This window comes from Portunus trituberculatus, chromosome 38 (genome assembly GCF_017591435.1).
Source record: "Portunus trituberculatus isolate SZX2019 chromosome 38, ASM1759143v1, whole genome shotgun sequence".
Taxonomy (NCBI): domain Eukaryota; kingdom Metazoa; phylum Arthropoda; class Malacostraca; order Decapoda; family Portunidae; genus Portunus; species Portunus trituberculatus.
In genome coordinates this window covers 25,005,602-25,024,162 of record NC_059292.1, presented here as the reverse complement: position 1 = coordinate 25,024,162, position 18,561 = coordinate 25,005,602, and the positions used below count along the sequence as shown (strand labels likewise).

At 36.1% G+C, this 18,561-nt stretch overlaps 1 protein-coding gene across 3 annotated transcripts in view; it reads left to right on the top strand.

The window, feature by feature from the left end:
• The first annotated feature begins 704 nt into the window (after positions 1–704).
• The window catches only part of LOC123515133 (putative methyltransferase C9orf114), a 35,354-nt gene continuing 17,497 nt past the window's right edge, over positions 705–18,561 (top strand). The window contains exons 1-4 of one of the 3 annotated variants that reach the window (XM_045273591.1): positions 705–827; positions 8,676–9,093; positions 10,336–10,486; positions 10,580–10,817. In XM_045273591.1, coding sequence (XP_045129526.1) covers positions 8,685–9,093; positions 10,336–10,486; positions 10,580–10,817 — 798 coding nt within the window. In that variant the 5' untranslated portion in view covers positions 705–827; positions 8,676–8,684. Of the gene's footprint in view, positions 828–1,529; positions 1,722–8,675; positions 9,094–10,335; positions 10,487–10,579; positions 10,818–18,561 lie in introns of those variants that run through there. The other 2 variants (XM_045273593.1, XM_045273592.1) reach the window with 2 other exon arrangements.

The window sequence follows — 18,561 nt, the reverse complement described above, 5'->3', positions numbered from 1 at the left end:
ATTTTGTCCAACTCGCTCATGTAAGAGTTAACCAGTACTCTCAATCATTCATACCTTTTTCTCTGGTAAACTCTGGAACTCCCTACCTGCTTCTGCATTTCCGACTTCCTACGACTTGTCTTCTTTTAATAAGAGGGAGGTATCGAAGCATTTGCTCTCTAATTTATGGCTAATGCTTTTCTTTCTTCTAGAGAACCAGCTAAGTGGGCCTTTATATATATATATATATATATATATATATATATATATATATATATATATATATATATATATATATATATATATATAATTTTTTATTTTTTTTCCCTTAGCTGGCCTCTCTCCACATAAAAACATATATAAATAAATAAATAAATTATATATATATATATATATATATATATATATATATATATATATATATATATATATATATATATATATATATATATATATATATATATATATATATATATATATATATATATATATATATATATATATATATATATATATATATATATATATATATATATATATATATATATATATATATATATATATATATATATATATATATATATATATATATATATATATATATATATATATATATATATATATATATATATATATATATATATATATATATATATATATATATATATATATATAATAGTAAATAAAAATGAAAGAAGAACTCGGCTATAATTCGTACCGTAGTTGGCTCAGAGGTGTGTTTTGTTTACAATCACCGTGCGCCAATCGCCATAAGACCTCAGCAATAGGTTGGATGGGCTGCTGCGGGGAATATTATCCATCAACATCTATGACATCGTGTGACTTTAGTAAGCGTATTGCCTTTGAAATGCTGCAGTAACTCCTTAGCTTTTTTTGTACATTTGTATTGGACGGCATTTTAATGATAAGGGAAGGAGGAAAATTATTGTTAGTGGCGGTGTCTCGTGGGCGACGATACACGAGTAGCAGGGAATATTTTAGTGGGATTTGTTTAAAGGAGGAATTGAAGTGGTTTGTATATTACTCCTGGATGTATCGTTGCTTGATAAAGCATTTATATGACCAAGGAAGACATGACAAGACTGTTTGTTATCAAGGAGCACATCACGAGGATTTCGGCATTAATTTAATTACTTAATGTTTGGAAGAAAGTTAAATTTGATGCTTATTTTAGCAGGAATACTACGACTTCATCATGCACCGCAATTTACATGGCAGACTGCCTGTAGAGTTTTTAGTTCATGTATTTATATTTTCGAGGTGGTCTGCTGTTAAACCAGCAAGGTCTCGGTAGAAAACAAGGGAAAGCAAAAGCCTAATTCGCCCCTTCTTTGCTTTTTTTTATTTAATTATTATTTTTTATATATATTTTTTTTATTTATTTATTTATTATTTTAATTTTACAAACTGCGCACTTCATGTGTGTCTGTTTACAGTCTACACACTTCGTTGAACTCTATATCTCATACTACTTTTTGTATATTAAATCACTTACTGATGTCCCAAGTCACTGTGGCTCAACTTTTGGGGTGTATGAACTTGGGGCAGAGAGAGAGAGAGAGAGGCCATAACAAATTATTATAGGGGCAGATTTATCCATACTAGCCTCTGGATAGTACAATGGCATTGCTAAGGTCGGCAGATCAAGTCTCGCACGGGTTCATAAGTTTAAGTTGTTTAGTGAGAGGTTACTGCTTTGGTTCGGACACCATAGTGTCCAGGTAGGTACACCTGGCTGATGTTTGGTGGAGCATCAGATGTGATGGATACCAGGACTAAAACTTAACAAACTTCAACTTCTTAAGTTTAAGATGAATGCTTGTCATCCTTTACAAATTCTTAGGCCTTTAGATGAAGTTTTGATCTTGCAGCAGTCTCTCAATTCTGGACAAAATCATTTTTCTGGTAGGTTTTATATATATAGAATTAACCTGCATGTTGTCTTCAGAGGAAATCATTACTTTCTAATTTTTACCCTCTTCATCTACTTCCTATCCCCTTAGTGAGTACTGCTTTGTAATGAATATGATAAAACAGATTTTAACCCTTTCTGGCAGAGGATCTACATATTATAGACATTTCGAAGTTGGTACTTTTTGTCGGCTCATCTACAGGTATATAGATGTTTGTTTTGAGCTTACCACCCTATGTAGTAGCATGGTCTATATATAGACGATTCCTTGTCAGTAATAAAATTTATAAAATGAATAAATTATTTGGCATCTCAAAAAACCTAGACACTTGCCAGCATTGCCTCTCAATACAGTCATGCCTTGTGCTTTGTCAGTGGTGGAAGTGCTACGCACATAAGCTATTATTGTGAATGTTTTGCATTTTTCTACTTTCTTTTAGTATTAGTGTATCATGTCAAGAAAGAGACTTCTTGATCCAAGAGAAATGACAGCTTTATTAGTTGAGAATATAGATGATGATTTTTGGATGATTTTGATTATTCTGACTTGTCTAGTGACAGTGCTTCCACAAATACAGAATCAGAACTTGAAGTTGAGCTAGATCACCAGTCGGATGCTGAAGAAAAATCAGAAGCTGAGGATGATATTCAATGTAACTGGCAAAGTCAATCAGCTTTTGACAGAGAGCCTTTTTCCTTTATGGAGGTAGTGGTGTAAAACTAGCCCGGGAAGATGCCTAGTCACCTTTTGAAATATTTCAGTTTTTTTTTTTTTTTTTTTTTTTTTTTTAGGATGAATTACTAGATCACATTGTATCAGAGACCAAAAGTTTGTGATGAAAAGAGGAGGAAGGGTAAAATGAAGAGAAAAGGCAGACTTATTATGGAGAGATACTAACAAAGAAGAAATGTGTGCATTCCTTGGATTGCTGCATTTACAAGTAATTGCGAAAAAGCCATCTTTTTATTCATATCACTTTACCAATCAGATGATTTTTACTTTTTTTTTTTTGGAAAATGTATATCAAGCAACAAATTTGCTCTTCTCTTTAAATACCTGCGTTTCAACGACAGTGAGGACAACAGTGAGCCTACATTCAAGTTCAAAGAGATCCTGAATATTAGGGCCTGACCAATTTATCGGCCGGCTGATTTAATCAGCCAATTATAGCCGTTAGAAAATAATTGGTAATCTGCCAAAAGTTCGCCAATTAATGCCGATATTAAAGCTTATATTTTCACTAAGAAAATAAGGGGAACATGGTGTCTTACTATAGCGTCATGATGTCTTTGTGTAACTTAACTAGTTCTGCCTTTAATTTGTATCCTGGTAACAAGTGTGTGAACTATATTTTAAATCATTAAAGGCTGGTATTTATTTATATGTTTATTTGTTTTGAAAGATTTAATTGGCTGATATATTGGTTATTGGAATTTTTTATCCCCCAAAGCAAAATGTAAACACTGATGAGTCTTCTGTTCTGAAAAGAATGGCTAAAATGGAAGAGATACATTCCACTGAAATGAGCTAGATTTGGTATAGAAAGTTATATCTTACCTGTATCTGACACAGGCTGTTTTTGGTATCTTTTAGTCTACACAGGAAAGAAAACAAAATATGACTTGGAAATAGAAGCCTTGTCAGATAACGAAAAGAGAAAACACTTACAAAGCCTATTAAGATATTTTGAGACTAATGCAATCCCTACTGAATCAGGGCTATATTCTGGGAGTTGATAACTTCTACATATCACCAAAATTATTTTAATTTCTTCCTGATAATAAAACTGATGCAATAAGCACTGTGAGATCCAACAGAAAATTGCTATCTGAGGTAGTAAAATTAAAAGTTCTGAAGGAGGTGAAACTGTAGTACAGTAACTACAAGCATAAAATGATGCGCATGAAATAGAGATAAGAAGTATGTGAATATGCTAAGAACAACATATGAGGATTGTTTGGAAGAGGTAACAGTAACAGGGCCACAAGTAAGCAAGCCAGCCAGAAGTGTCCATCAAATACCGGAAACATCACATGGCTAAAATGGTCCAAATAATCTCTGTACAAACATCAGCTCATAAAAGTGTGAAGAAATATTATCAGAAAATATTTCTCAGATTGCTGGACATTGCATCAGTCAACTGCCATGTAATTTATAAAGCAAATGGTGGACAGAAATGCTTTCTTGACCTTGAGCTGAAGCTGATTGAGGAGTTATTTAAAAATATGCTGGTGATATCTACCACCTAAAGAAGCCCAGTACTGATGTCTCTCTTTGGCCATGTCCTGCACGACTCAGTGGAAGACATTTCATTGTAGAGACAAGATCACATGATGAAAATAGTAGTAAAAAAGTCCAAAAACAATGTACCTATTATGCTCTACTTGAAAAGAAGAAAAGCATATACAGCTGTCATGTGTGTAGGCTAACACTGTGTGCTGTGCCATGCTTCGAACTACCACACAGCAGCGGTGTTGCCTAAAAATGAATAAGTACAAAATTAGTAAGTAGAATAAATTAAGGAAATGGAAGTAAATTGCATCCAGTAGTCATGAATATTACCTTTGCAAAGGGTATGAGTGACTCCAAACATTCATATAAATATATCAATATACATTATAACCAATCAAATATATGTACAGTAAGTCCTCCTTATATGGTACTTCGTTATCCGGTAAATTCACAGTTATGGTGTTTGGTAATTACTACCCTCGATTCTATTTATGGTACAAAATATTCACAGATACTGTATCCGCTCATGTTTTGTTTGCACCGTACCGTAACGCCACCACACCGCGCGGCCACCACAACAATCAGTCTCTTCCCGCGTTTCCCACTGAACACAAGTGAAATCCTTACGGCGTGTAAGGGCTGAAATCCTTACTGTCTCTTGGCCTTGGGGAGGGACATCATCTGATAGAATACATGGTGAGTGAAAGGTAAATAAAAAAATTTTCTATTTATTTCTTTTGCGCAGTACTTTACATTTTTTTTTTTTTTTTTTTTTTTACTATTTTCATGTATTTTCATATCTGTAGTGGTGACTTTCGATGTGCTGGAACACATCCTCTATTATTACATGTTATAATGGGTTCGGTATATAGTAATTTTGATTTGCGGTAAGGTTTTCAGGAACGCATATGTACCGTTTAACGAGGACTTACTGTATATATATATATATATATATATATATATATATATATATATATATATATATATATATATATATATATATATATATATATATATATATATATATATATATATATATATATATATATATATATATCATAAATTCAGTTGTTTTTTCAGTTTTGTGGTAGAGTTCATATATAGATGTCAGTCTGGAATGGCCATTTGTGGAGAAACTATAGGCTTGTGGATGAAAGTCCACAGAGTCTATGAATAAAAAGTTTTTTATTTGGTTGTGCATACATCTGTCCTGGACAGATGGGTGTACTACCAAATAAAAAATCATGTATTTATAGACTCTATCAACTTACATCCATATATATATATATATATATATATATATATATATATATATATATATATATATATATATATATTTATATTATATAAGGTAGTTTCCCAGCAAATGGGCATTCCAGATTGACATCTGTTTATAGACTGCCACAAAACTGAACCAAAAATTGAATCTATATAATATAGATCTTATTTATGTTTGATTGATGATAATGTATGTCAATATATTTATATAGATGTTTGGAGTTACTCACATTCAGGTTTTGTGACCTGGATGTAATTTACTTACACTTTTCTTCAAATTTTCACATACAGTAAGTCCTCGTTATACAATACATATGCGTTCCTGGAAACCTTACTGCAAATCGAAAATACTGTATACCGAACCCATTATAACATGTAATAATAGGGAATGCGTTGCAGCTCGTCAAAAGTCACCCTTACAGAAAAGAAAATACATGAAAATAGTCATAAAAAAAAAATGTAAAGTACTGCACAAAAGAAATAAACAAAATGTTTTTATTTACCTTTCACTCGCCATGTAGATATTCTACCAGATGATGTCCCTCCCGAGGCTAAGGGATAGTAGGGATTTCAGCCCTTACTCATCTTCCGCTAGTGGGCAGACGAGGATAAGATGTCGTCGTCTGCACTGTGGGAAGCAGATGTGGAAGGGCCAGCTGTAGCAGGGTCGGCACGTTTCACTGGTTTGAAGAAAGAGGATATGGAGGAAGGGCCAGCTGTAGAACCATCGGCAGTGGATGTGGAAGGGCCAGCTGTAGTAGGGTCGGCAGGTGTGACAGGGACGGCATGTCTGACTGGTTTGAAGAACAAGTAGAGAGAGGACTGTTTAGTTTTTTCTTGTTTTTTCATCATAGATTTCTTGATAAATCTTTACACTCCTGAGCCATTTTGCTACTCTTGGCAGGATATGGGTCACATTCCTTCAGGGTTTCCAGACCTTTTTCGATACCACTGAGACATTCTCTAAGAGTTTTGATGTCCAGGCCATGCACAGGTTCTTCTTCCTCGTCTCCCTCTTTTTCTTCCTCCTGTGATGCCTTGTCTAGCTCTATAAGTTCATCATTTGAGAGAGGTTCAGCATGGCTTTCCAAAAGATCTTGAACATCATCATCATCAACTTCATCGAAGCCAGCCCTATGGCACAGATTTACCATGTCATTTCTGATCGCACCGATTTTGTCTTCAGCGAAGTCATGTGCGCATTCTGGCCATACTTTTTTCCACGCCAAGTTCATGGTAGACGTCTTCACTTCATCCCAAGATGACGATGTTATCTAAGGTGTGCTTAATCTTATATGACTTCCACCATTCTCTGATAGTGGGCTTGCCAGGCCCATCTGTGCCCTTTATCAGTTGCTGCATGGTTTGCCGCTGGTAGTAGGCTTTAAATGTTTGCCATAATTATTATGAATATATTTGTGCTTACAATAGACCCTTCAATATTCCATTTATTCATTTAATTAGTAATGCATGTAAGTAATATGTAATGCAGTTAAAAAAAAATGCCGTGGAGGGAGGGGAAGAGATAATAGGCTCCAAGGGTGGTCAAGTTAAAGTCAGTACTGTGAGTGGCGGGGAGGTGTGGCGTGGATGACGTCATCACCCCTGCTCCCCTGCGCTGGGCCTTCTCAGATGACATGAGCGGATACCGTATCTGTGAATTTTTCTTATCGTATATGGAATGGACGGTAGTAATTTCCAAATACCGTAACTGTGAATTTACCGGATAAAGAACTACCGTATAAAGAGGACTTACTGTACTCGTTTTGTACCTATTCATTTTTAGGCAGTGCCAGTAGCATGTGTTACAGGCCTTTCTCCTTAACATGATAATCTGATAATAAAAGAAAGTAAAAAATGCAAAAATTCCCAATAGCTTATGTGCATAGCACATCCACCTCCAACAAAGCGATGATCAACCTTGAGAGGCAATGTTGGCAAGTGTTTGGGTATTTAAGAGGTTAAATAATGATTTTTGTTTTATGAATTTTATTACTTGTAAGGAAGTGTCTAAATGGTGTGATAAAATCAGAACTAATGTCTATACAGACGATCTGACAAAAAGTCCCTATTTTGAAATGTCTATACGTAGATCCTAAACCAGGGTAATACAAAATAAACTAAAATCAACCAAAAGAAAACAGTTTCATCATCACAAACAAGTACCACAGCAATAACAGTCACAATGTTTTTTTGGAGAGTACTCACCACCATTAACTGCACATCACACCCATCTAACCAAACCCACCTAACCTAACCTAATTAGATTGATCCAACCTAACTTAAGTAGCCTAACCTAACTGGCAAGACTAAAAAAATTAATATGAAGTTGTTACTCTATTTCTCTTTGTTAAATCTGGTGATGTACTAGAAATAGTTAAGGTGAAACCTACCGTGGTTGGACATCTTCAGACTAATTCATATATTTCAAAATTATTTAAATCTCTCTTCACAGGATGAAATAAAATCCTCTGGTTCAAAAAATTAATTTAGTATTTTTGATTAGCCAATGGCTGCACTCTCAAACAAAAGAACTAATCACCATGATAAGTTTTGTGCTTGCACATTGGATGTGACATACCACATATGGACAAACATACTTTTAACGGCATCTTTCAAGGCTCAGTGTTCCACAGTTTATTGCATGTGCAGGGGCATAACTTCTTGGCATTAGCATAGTAGTGAGATAGCTTGTTAAAAAAAAATCTTTAATAATTGATGTCAGCATTATGAATGATTTGTGGTGGGTATATGTGATGTTCATATTACTTTGAATGAGAAAGGCAAGAAGAGCCATGTTGAAACTGGTGCAAGAGTAAATGAATACTGACTTTTATTTCACAGAAGTATATAGCTAGTAAATAAGGATGAATTGAGTTATTGATATCCAATTTCATTTTTTTCCAACCATAATGGTTTTCTTTAATGAAGGCTTGCCTTCTTTTGCTTCACCACATTTATTATCCTGAGGCTCTCCTGTGAGCCTTGTAAGTCACATGCATAGCTATGCATCAGTCTCTTAGCCTAATTTTAACTATTACTCCATTCGATAATGAAGGGTTCGTGAAAGCATAATTTTATTGACTCTGCTCATAAACTGGGGTGTATTTGCTGTCGGACTTAGGCCGTCCTGGCAGTCAATCTTCAAAATGATACATCATAATAATTTATTTCCTATAGGAATGTATTTGTTGAAACTTTTCAGAACTTATCAGATATCTAAGACTTCATTGTACTATTTGAATTTTACAGACCACCAGAATGAGTTTTGATTTCAAGAATAAGAAGAGGCACTTTGATAATGATGAAGAATACAGTCACAGGCAGCCCTTCAGAAGGAACTACCACAATGACAGAGAGGAGAGATCAGGGCCTGGGGGTCGGAAGGCCCCTTGGAGAGAAGCTCAAGGGAAGAAGAAGTGGGAAAAAGAATTAAACTACCAGTTTGAAGTTGTAGAGAGCTCTGGCAAGCCTCGCAAGTACACTGTGAGCATGGCTGTGCCAGCATCCATCCTTGTGGAAACCTGCATCATGGACAGCCTCCGTACCTACGTTGTGGGCCAGATAGCACGTGCTGCCAACATATACTCCATTGATGAAATTGTTGTGTATGATGATAAGTGTTGGAAGAAGGATGTCACCAGTAAAGCTGAAATTGAAGACTTTATTGGTAAGTTCATGAGTACATTATTTTGTTTACCATAGTCATTATAATTCAGGAAGTATCCTGGTGACATGGGTTTTTTTTCCTCAGGAATTCATTAAAAGTCTTGTGTGTTGAGCAAGAAAGAATTAGTAAGCAGTCTGCAAGCATATTGGTAGTATTAGTCTGTAATTTCATAATTGCATAGCTTTTGGGGTTATTATTATTATAGGTTGAATCTCCTTAATCCGGTATTCTTTCATTCAGCAACACCTGTAATCCGGCAAAATTTTTGTTTGCCGGAATTTTTGAATTGGCGGGAGTAATTTGCCGGACTGCCGCTAGGATGCAGCGGTGCTGTACTGTGTTTTGGAGCCTGGGCATTCTGGGTCAAATTTGGATCAGTACCATGCTGGTGCTCATTGCAATCACCACCCCCACAGGTGCATAAACATTTTTTTCTGTAATATTTGCCCCTAAACATGGCTTCCAAGTGACCAGGAAGTGATAGTGTTGTGTGTGAACCAAAGAAAAAGTGCAAACATATGACAATATCAGTGCAACAGAAAGTGGACCTATTGAGGAAGCTAGATAAAGGTGTTTTAGTGCGGACCCTATGCCAACAGTACAACATTGGCTCATCAACCGTCTATGATATAAAAAAGTAGAAGAATCAACTTCTCAAGTTTTACAGTGAGTGTGAGAGCAAGAAGAACATGGAGGTTCGTAGAACACTTAAGGAGGGTAAAAGCAGTGATTTAGACAGTGCTCTCATATAGTGGTTTAAACTTTGGCGTGCTGGTAATGTCCCTGTGTCTGGCGAGATGATAATGGCGCAGGCAAAAATTTTCCATGCTGAACTTAATTTACGTGTTTTTATATATACTTCTGCATGTATATTTTCATGTACAACTATCATATATCAAAACAATGTTACAGCTTCACTTATATAATGCAGGATAAGTATATAGAGGGTGTTTTGGGGACCACCTATAGTTCGGAATTTTCCATGGTCTGGCAAGTCTAAGGTCCGGTGGTTGCCGGATTTGGGAGGTTCAACCTGTACTATTTATTCATTTATTTTATTTTTATTTTTTATTTTCTTATTTATCTTTTCTTCCTTTTTTTTCTTTTTTTTTTTATCATGTTGCTTTAAAAAGTTGATCCATTATCATTTCAGACTCCTATACAGTCCCTGCATTACAAAAGATGCTGTATATTGTTGTGATATTCACTTGCATTAACATATGTATTGGTATTGTACTACAGAGATGATGCAGCTGTTGCTGGAGTATCAGGAGTGCCCACAGTATCTGAGGAAGCACATGTTCCAGTTTCATCACCATCTAAAGAATGTTGGAGTCCTCAATGCCCTCAACTCTCCACACCACCTGCGGGCCAACCAGTGGTGTGAGTACAGGTTAGAAACAGCAATATTGTGCAACACATATTTAATTGTCAAGGATCCAGACTGGTTGGTAGATGGGATGTGTTAATATTTTCTGGTTTCTAGGGAAGGTGTGGTGCTGGAAAAGAGTAGCAAGTCTGTGTCATATGTAGACATTGGTCTTGGCAGAGATGTTTCTATCAACCAAGCCTTGCAGCCTGGCCTGAGGGTTACAGTTCAGCTGCCACCTGAGGCCCAGGAGATGAAGCGACCTTATGGGAGTGTGGTGTCTCCCAATGAGCCGAGGGAGAAAGCTGGCTACTACTGGGGCTACACAGTCCGAGTGGCAAACTCTCTCTCTGAGGTAGGACATTACATCCCTTTGCATTGCCATTGAATGGATATGCTGTGTTAACTCCTTCAGTACCCTGACACATTTTCATATTCATTCTGCTTACTACTACTTCAGAAACTTGTGTAGGGGAATAAGATAGTGAAAACTCTGGCCATTAATCTTTAGACCTCCATAGACCCTTCTTAATGTCAATGAAATCTTTTAATCTCACCCAAAACTCATGGTAAAAATGCATCCCAATACTGAAAGGGTTAATGATGTTGAGATATGAAGTGAAGGAGCCTGAAGACTTGACAACAATTAACCTTGTATCAACCTGCAAAAGGAAGGAAGTCATTCATGTGTAGTAGTTACAGGAAAGATCAGTTTGGCAATTGTGTAAAATGTCAGTAAATCTCAAAAAAAAAAAAAAAAATTGATATTCTTCCTCATACATTCAATGGAATTCTACAACTTTTCATTCAACCTTACTGTTACTAACCTAAGGTCTGATTTTCACCACAAATAAACAAAAAAGTAAATATCTTAGAGAGAGAGAGAGAGAGAGAGAGAGAGAGAGAGAGAGAGAGAGAGAAAATGTTGCTATTTCCCAACCACAATTCTTTGCATTATAAATTTCTTTTTCCAGGAAAATGCATATTGTTAAAATTGGTTAAGGGGACCATCCAGTGGCCATGGTATAAAAAAATCTGAAAAAATATCGAAAATCCCCAAAACACCACCAGAGCATCCCCGAACATATGACAACATAGTGATGGAGTATTTTGGGGAAATACGCTGAAATACGTGGGGTATTTAAACTTTAACCCTTATGTTCCAGTGATTAAACTATTTTCCAACATCCCATGACAGGTAAAAATGGTAAACCTAGAAATTGTCAGAAGACTGTTTGAATACTAATAATTATTTTCTCTTTGTTATTCTGAATACAATGATGTACGTTCTAGCTCGATGTGACCTCTGAAAGTTTAGTTATTGCCTTATCAAACACACACACACACACACACACAGACGCAGCAGAGGAAGGACGCGATACCGTCGCTCCCGAGAATCAGCTGATCTTCACTACCTTTGTTTGGGTTTACAGTGGCCTGGGCGATAAGTGTGGACTCATTTTTCCTTTCATGAATACAGTGTTAAATAATAATGAGTGAGAAAGATATTCCATCTAAATGCAGGTATGTGACAAGGGAAAGAATGAAAGCTGATGATGACAATGTTGGTGAGGGAGGAGGAGAATTTGAAGGCTTTGATACGGCGCAAACTTCACTATTTGATAGAGTCTTAACTATCGAACGTAAATTAGATAAATTGATAAAGGAGAGTATGGGAATGAAAGAGAATGAAGAACAGGATAAAGAGCTCCAGAAATTGAAAGAAAGGATAAAAGAGTGGAAGAAAACGAAACTAGGCTAAGAACCGAAAATGAAGAATTAAAAGTCCAAATAGCGAACTATAAGAAATTGATGGAAGAAGGACTCGGTAAAGCCGAGAAAGAAAAAGAAAAGCTAAAAGATCTAGTTAACAAAGAAGAAGAAAGAGTACAAGACGTGATTAAAAAGAAGTACAAGCATGGAGAATCCAAGATAAGAAAGACAAGGAATCATTTCAAGAAGTATTTCAAGAACAGTTAAAAGAAAGAGATGAAAATATGACAAGCAAAATGATAGGAGTCCTCAAGAAAAAGAAAATTTAGTAAGAGAAATTGCGGAAAAAAGAAGAGTGTAATTATTTTTGGACTGAAAGAAAAAATGTTAAATATAGACCAAGAAGGGAAAAAGACGAAATGAAATCAGTAAAAGACCTACTAAAACATCTGAATGACGAGGATAGACAGAACTTAGAAGAGGAAGTAGAAGAAATCCATAGAATGGGACCATATCAAGAAGGAACAGTGAGACCAATTAAGATATTACTAAAATCACAAGCAGCAGCAGAAGAAGTACTATATAGAAAAACGAAACTCAGAGAAACAGAAGGTTGCAAAGATATATATATAAAGAAAAATAGAAACGAGGAGGAAAGGAAGAGACACAATGAACTGGTGGCAGAAGCAAGAGAAAAAATAATGAAAGGTCAGAGGAGGAGAAGAAGGCATTTTTGGAGAATTATAGGAGACAGGATAAGGAAATGGTATATAAAAGAGAAAGAAGAGAAAAGAATGGAGCAAGTTTAACTAAAAATGATAAGAACAAGAGATTAAAAATGATGTATACAAACATAGATGGGATTTTATCTAGTAAATTAGAATTAAGAGATTACATAAAGAAAGAAGAACCAGATATTGTATGCCTGGTGGAAACAAAGTTAAATGAGGCAATAAAAATAGACATAGATAAAAGGTATAATATATGGAGGAGAGAGAGTGGGTAAAGGAGGAGGAGGAGTCATGATGATGTTAAGGAAGGAGATAGTGGTAAATCAAGTGGAGTTTGGGAAGGAAAATCAGAAATACTGTATGTTAAGATGCATATTAACAAAAGGAGTTAACAATCATTGGAACATATGTGCCACCAAAACAAACTCATGGACTAACCAAGAATATAGAGACATGATAGATGACACAATAAGGAGTCTTACAAGAATCATTAAGGAAAGGAGAAAAGTGATATTGATAGGAGATTTCAACTGTAAGGAGGTAGACTGGGAAAATTATGAAAGTGGTATGGGGGAAGATGCCTGGGAGATAGATTCCTGAACCTAATGATAGATAATTTGATGGTCCAAAGAGTAAAGGAAAACACAAGATTCAGAGGAAACGATGAGCCGGCAAGATTAGACCTAGTTTTTACAAGGGATATACCAATTAACGATGATATAAGATACAAGTGCCCATTGGGAAAGAGTGACCATGTAATATTAGAGATGGATATAGAAGAAGGAAAGGAAGATAGAGATGAATCATACAAAGGAGACCGATTAAATTACAGAAAGGCTGATATTGAGAATCTCAAGAACTATTTTAAAACGTAAACTGGGAGGAGATGGAAAACTCATTAACGGTTCAAGAGAAATATAACTTATTTTTGGAAATATACAAAACTGGGGTCAGGGAATATGTTCCGAAATATAGACCTAAAGAAGAAGGAAAGAAAGATTGGTTTAATGCAAGATGTGCTAGGGCAAAGGAGAAACGAGATGGAGCATGGAAAAGGTGGAGAAGAAACAGAAATCCAGAAAATAAGGAAAACTTCAAAACAGCAAGAAATGAATATGCTAAGGTGAGAAAGGAAGAAGAAAAGAACTATGAAAAGGACATTGTCGAAAAATGTAAGGAACAACCAAAATTGTTCTACAGATTCATAAATGGAAAAATAAGACAAAAAGAAACAATAGAAAGGTTAAAAGGAGAAAACGGAATGGTGGAAGACCCAAAAGTATGGCAGAACTGTTAAATAGTAAATTTCATGAGGTCTTTACTAAGGAATCCAAATTTGAAAGACCACAGGGTAATAGAGACTGTCTATATGAAAGAGATTAAAGTAACCAAGCTTGAAATAAAAAGTTGATGACGGAATTGGATGAGGAAAAGGCAATGGGACCGGATGAAGTCTCAGGCAGAATACTGAAAGAATGTAGGGAAGAACTAGCAAGTCCAATATACAACATCATAAAATGCTCAATAGAAAATGGAACAGTGCCAGTGGAGTGGAAAAGAGCTGAGGTGGTTCCCATATATAAGAGCGGAAGGAAGGAAGAACCTTTAAATTACAGGCCGGTATCACTAACTAGTGTAATATGCAAGATGTGTGAAAAAGTAATAAAGAAGCAATGGATCGAGTTTCTTGAAGACAACAAAATATTATCAAATAGCCAATTTGGTTTTAGAAAAGGTCGGTCATGTGTGACAAATTTATTGAGTTTCTACTCTAGAATAGTTGATAAAGTACAAGAGAGAGAGGATGGGTTGACTGTATTTATTTAGATCTAAAAAAGGCTTTTGATAAAGTGCCACATGAAAGATTACTATGGAAGTTAGAGGAGAAGGGTGGCTTAAAAGGAAGCACATTGAGATGGATGAAGAATTACTTAAGGGGGAGAGAAATAAGGACGATAGTTAAAGATATGAAGTCCAAGTGGAGAACAGTAGACAGCGGAGTGCCACAGGGGTCAGTATTGGCACCAATACTTTTCTCGTATATATAAATGACATGCCAGAGGAGTGAACAGCTACATAAATCTGTTTGCGGACGATGCGAAACTGTGCAGAGTCATTAAACAAAAGAGGATTGTGAAATACTACAGGAAGACTTAAACAAGATCTGGAAATGGAGCAAAAATGGGAGATGGAATTCAATGTGGACAAAAGCCATGTCATGGAAATGGGAAAAAGTGAAAGACGACCAGTGGGAATCTATAAGATGGGAGATGGAGTAGAACTAGAAAAAGTAAAAAGGAAAAGGACTTGGGAGTGACAATGGAAGAAAATAATCAACCGGTTAGCCATATTGATAGAATTTTCAGAGAGACGTATAATTTGCTAAGGAATATTGGAGTAGCATTTCACTATATGGACAAGGAAATGATGAAGAAATTGATAAGTACTAAAATAAGACCTAGATTGGAATATGCAGGAGTTGTGTGGACTCCCCATAAAAGAAACACATAAGAAAATTAGAGAGACTACAAAAATGGCTACAAGAATGGTTCCAGAATTTAAAGGGATGGCATATGAGGAGAGACTAAAGGCAATGGATCTACCAACCTTGGAGCAGAGAGAGAGAGAGGGATCTGATACAAGTTTATAAATTGATTAACGGAATGGATGAAGTGGATAATGAGAAACTGATCCTGAGAGAAGAATATGACTTTAGAAGCACAAGATCGCATAGTAAGAAACTAAGGAAGGGACGATGTCTGAGAGATGTTAAAAATTTAGTTTCCCAAAGATGTGTTGAGACTTGGAACAGTTTGAGTGAGGAAGTGGTATCAGCAAAGAGTGTACATAGTTTTAAAGAAAAATTGGATAAGTGTAGATATGGAGACGGGACCACATGAGCATAAAGCCCAGGCCCTGTAAAACTACAACTAGGTAAATACAACTAGGTAAATACACACACACACACACACTTGATCGTCTTCCCAGAACACGAGAGGGACGCCTGCATCTCTGTGAGCCACTCTGGGTTCTCAATACGGTGTTTGGAGTTTGTTCTCCATCACCACTAACTCTGTCTTCTCTCGGTTCTGAGAAAACAGGTGGATCCTCTGAATCATTTTCCGAGTCTTCACTACTGCTGTCTTCGTTTTCTTCAGTTTCTTCCTCATAATCACTGTCACTGTAGTCAGGGTCAGAAGCACTGCTAAATAAAAATGATCTGTCTTGTTCCATAGTGAGTTATGAACTGAGACGTCCCTTTGCTCTTATCAGGGTACTTTCGACATGGCGGGTCGCTGGGGTTGCCAAGTGTCGCCCTCAGAATGGGAGAATAGCTTAGTTACCCCTAAATATACAGAGCTAGTGGCAACACTACGGGTGGAAAAAGAAGCCAGACACTTCTGACTCGAGAAACCGCGCGTGGAGCTCAAACATGAGGTGCGAAAATTCTTGATTACGGGAACGATCGCCGTTGCTACGGATGCACTGATGCAATCGTTCAAATACGATCGCCGGAACATAAGGGATAAAGGGCCCCTGCCACGCCCACCGCAGCCCGGGGCTTCCCCCCCACTTTCTGTACCATAAATGATAATAAGCACAGAAAAAGCCATGAAAAATTATTTTTTTGGTAAGGAAAGGTGGGTGCTGGCAACTCAGTAGTACTATGGCGTACACCTACCCTCTCCCCTTCCATTTCAGTGTCCATGTGACTGCGATGGGAGGAGAATGTATTGAGTATCGCCCGTTGTTTCACACCTTGTAAGCCACAATCCAGCCTATTTTACCTGCTTTTATTGCCTTACAGTGTCTAAACAAACAGTGCAAGGGGAAATTACAAGTTGTACTGACCATGCATGGATGGGAGACAGCCTCGCCTTCGAGCGACTAATACCTACAGTCATTGTAGAGGTGGCCAGGTGCCATATGAGTCTTACAGAATATTCTAAATATGTCTAGAAAACATATATGATGCACATGGTGGTGTATGAACATGAAATATCCAACCCAAATAAATGTACAGGGTCGTAGAGGACGAAAATGAGATCTCTGGGGTTTTTTGCTTTTTTCAGTTTCCACTTTTTTATCATTCAAATCGTATCTTCTCCCACATTTCTCAATGGATTTTCATTTTCGAGGTATCATTTTGAAGCTCAATGAAGCTGCTACATTTCCATCTCATAGAATTTGGAAATATTTATTTTCTGTGCCACAATGTAATTTTATATAAAAAAAAAATAAATAAATAAAATAAAATAAAATAAATAAAAAAACATAATGGCGTTCAAAATAAAAAAAAAATCAAAATTCTATGAGATAGATAGTTTTGTTACACCACATACTTCATATATGTACCGGCAGAGTTGAAATCTGCCCTCCGGTGACAAAGTTTATAGGAAAAATGTTTTGAAATTTTTCAAGAAATTGATTTTTTATTTTTCATGCAGTTATTTATGCTTTGATTTGCTTGTAACTACTAAACTAACATCGTGTAATAGCCATCTACCAGTCCAAAAAATATTACCCACGTACCTCTTTATTTTCTATTTTTTTTTGAAAACTTAACCGGACGGTGCCCTTAATAAATAAAAAGATTAAGTTTGAATATGTAAGAAAGATCATTTTTAAGATACACAGAAGAAAAAATCTTGCTCTTCATTACAAAGTTTTCCTTTTAACATTTGAATCTCTGTGAACAAATTTTTTCACACATTTTTCCTTCAAATACACTCAACCCTCTGCTATTTCCCCTAATTGGTGCATCTATTACTGCATAATAGCCGAAATCATGATAGCTGAAGTGAAGAACTTATGGTAATAATTCAGATTGACACTAGGACCTCCAACCTGTCATTTTTTGTCACTTTTTGCCCAGTTTTTATACCATATAAAAGTATAAAAATGAAGAAGTAATACAGTATTAAAAAAGAAAAAGAAAAAAATTAATAAAGAATTGTAATAGCAAATGCATTTTGAAGCATTTTATTTAGCATTATTTATGGCATAAAGGACACACGGGTATATAAGACACACACCCATTTCAACAAGTCAATTTCAGGAAAAAATAAAATTGTGTATTTAAGCATATACTGTTGAAAGCAATCTAGCAGCACATTATACAAGCATAAAACATTTATTTTTCCTTGGGTTCTTGAGTTGGTCTTCTTGCTGTCGCCAGACACTTAATTTTTTCCGTAGGTGGTGGCCTTAAAGCCCTTGCTGCTGCTCTGTAGCCATGCTCCTTGGCATAATTTACCATTTGTAGTTTGTAGGTGATAGTGTAGCACAGACTTTTTCCTCCTGCTTCTATAACAGTGATGGTGATGTGTTCTGTTGTAATCACGAACTTGCTGCTACTCCTCATCTCCCAGAGTCAGAATTCCAATTGGCTGATATTTATAAACCTCACAGGTTAGATTGCTTTCATTTCTCTGACAAAATTTATCTGTGCTGTCTATCTTTCCCCTAACTCCTCTGACTATAGTGAATTCTTTGATTATTAAACTTTCAAAGTGAAGCACATTCTGTTCCTCTGTTCTTTCGCAGAGATTTCCATCCTTGGAGGTTTCAATACTCACCACTAGCTTTGGCTTTCCTCTCCCTTCACTGACCATCCTGGTGAACTAGCCTTCAACTTTGCTATCCTCCATGACC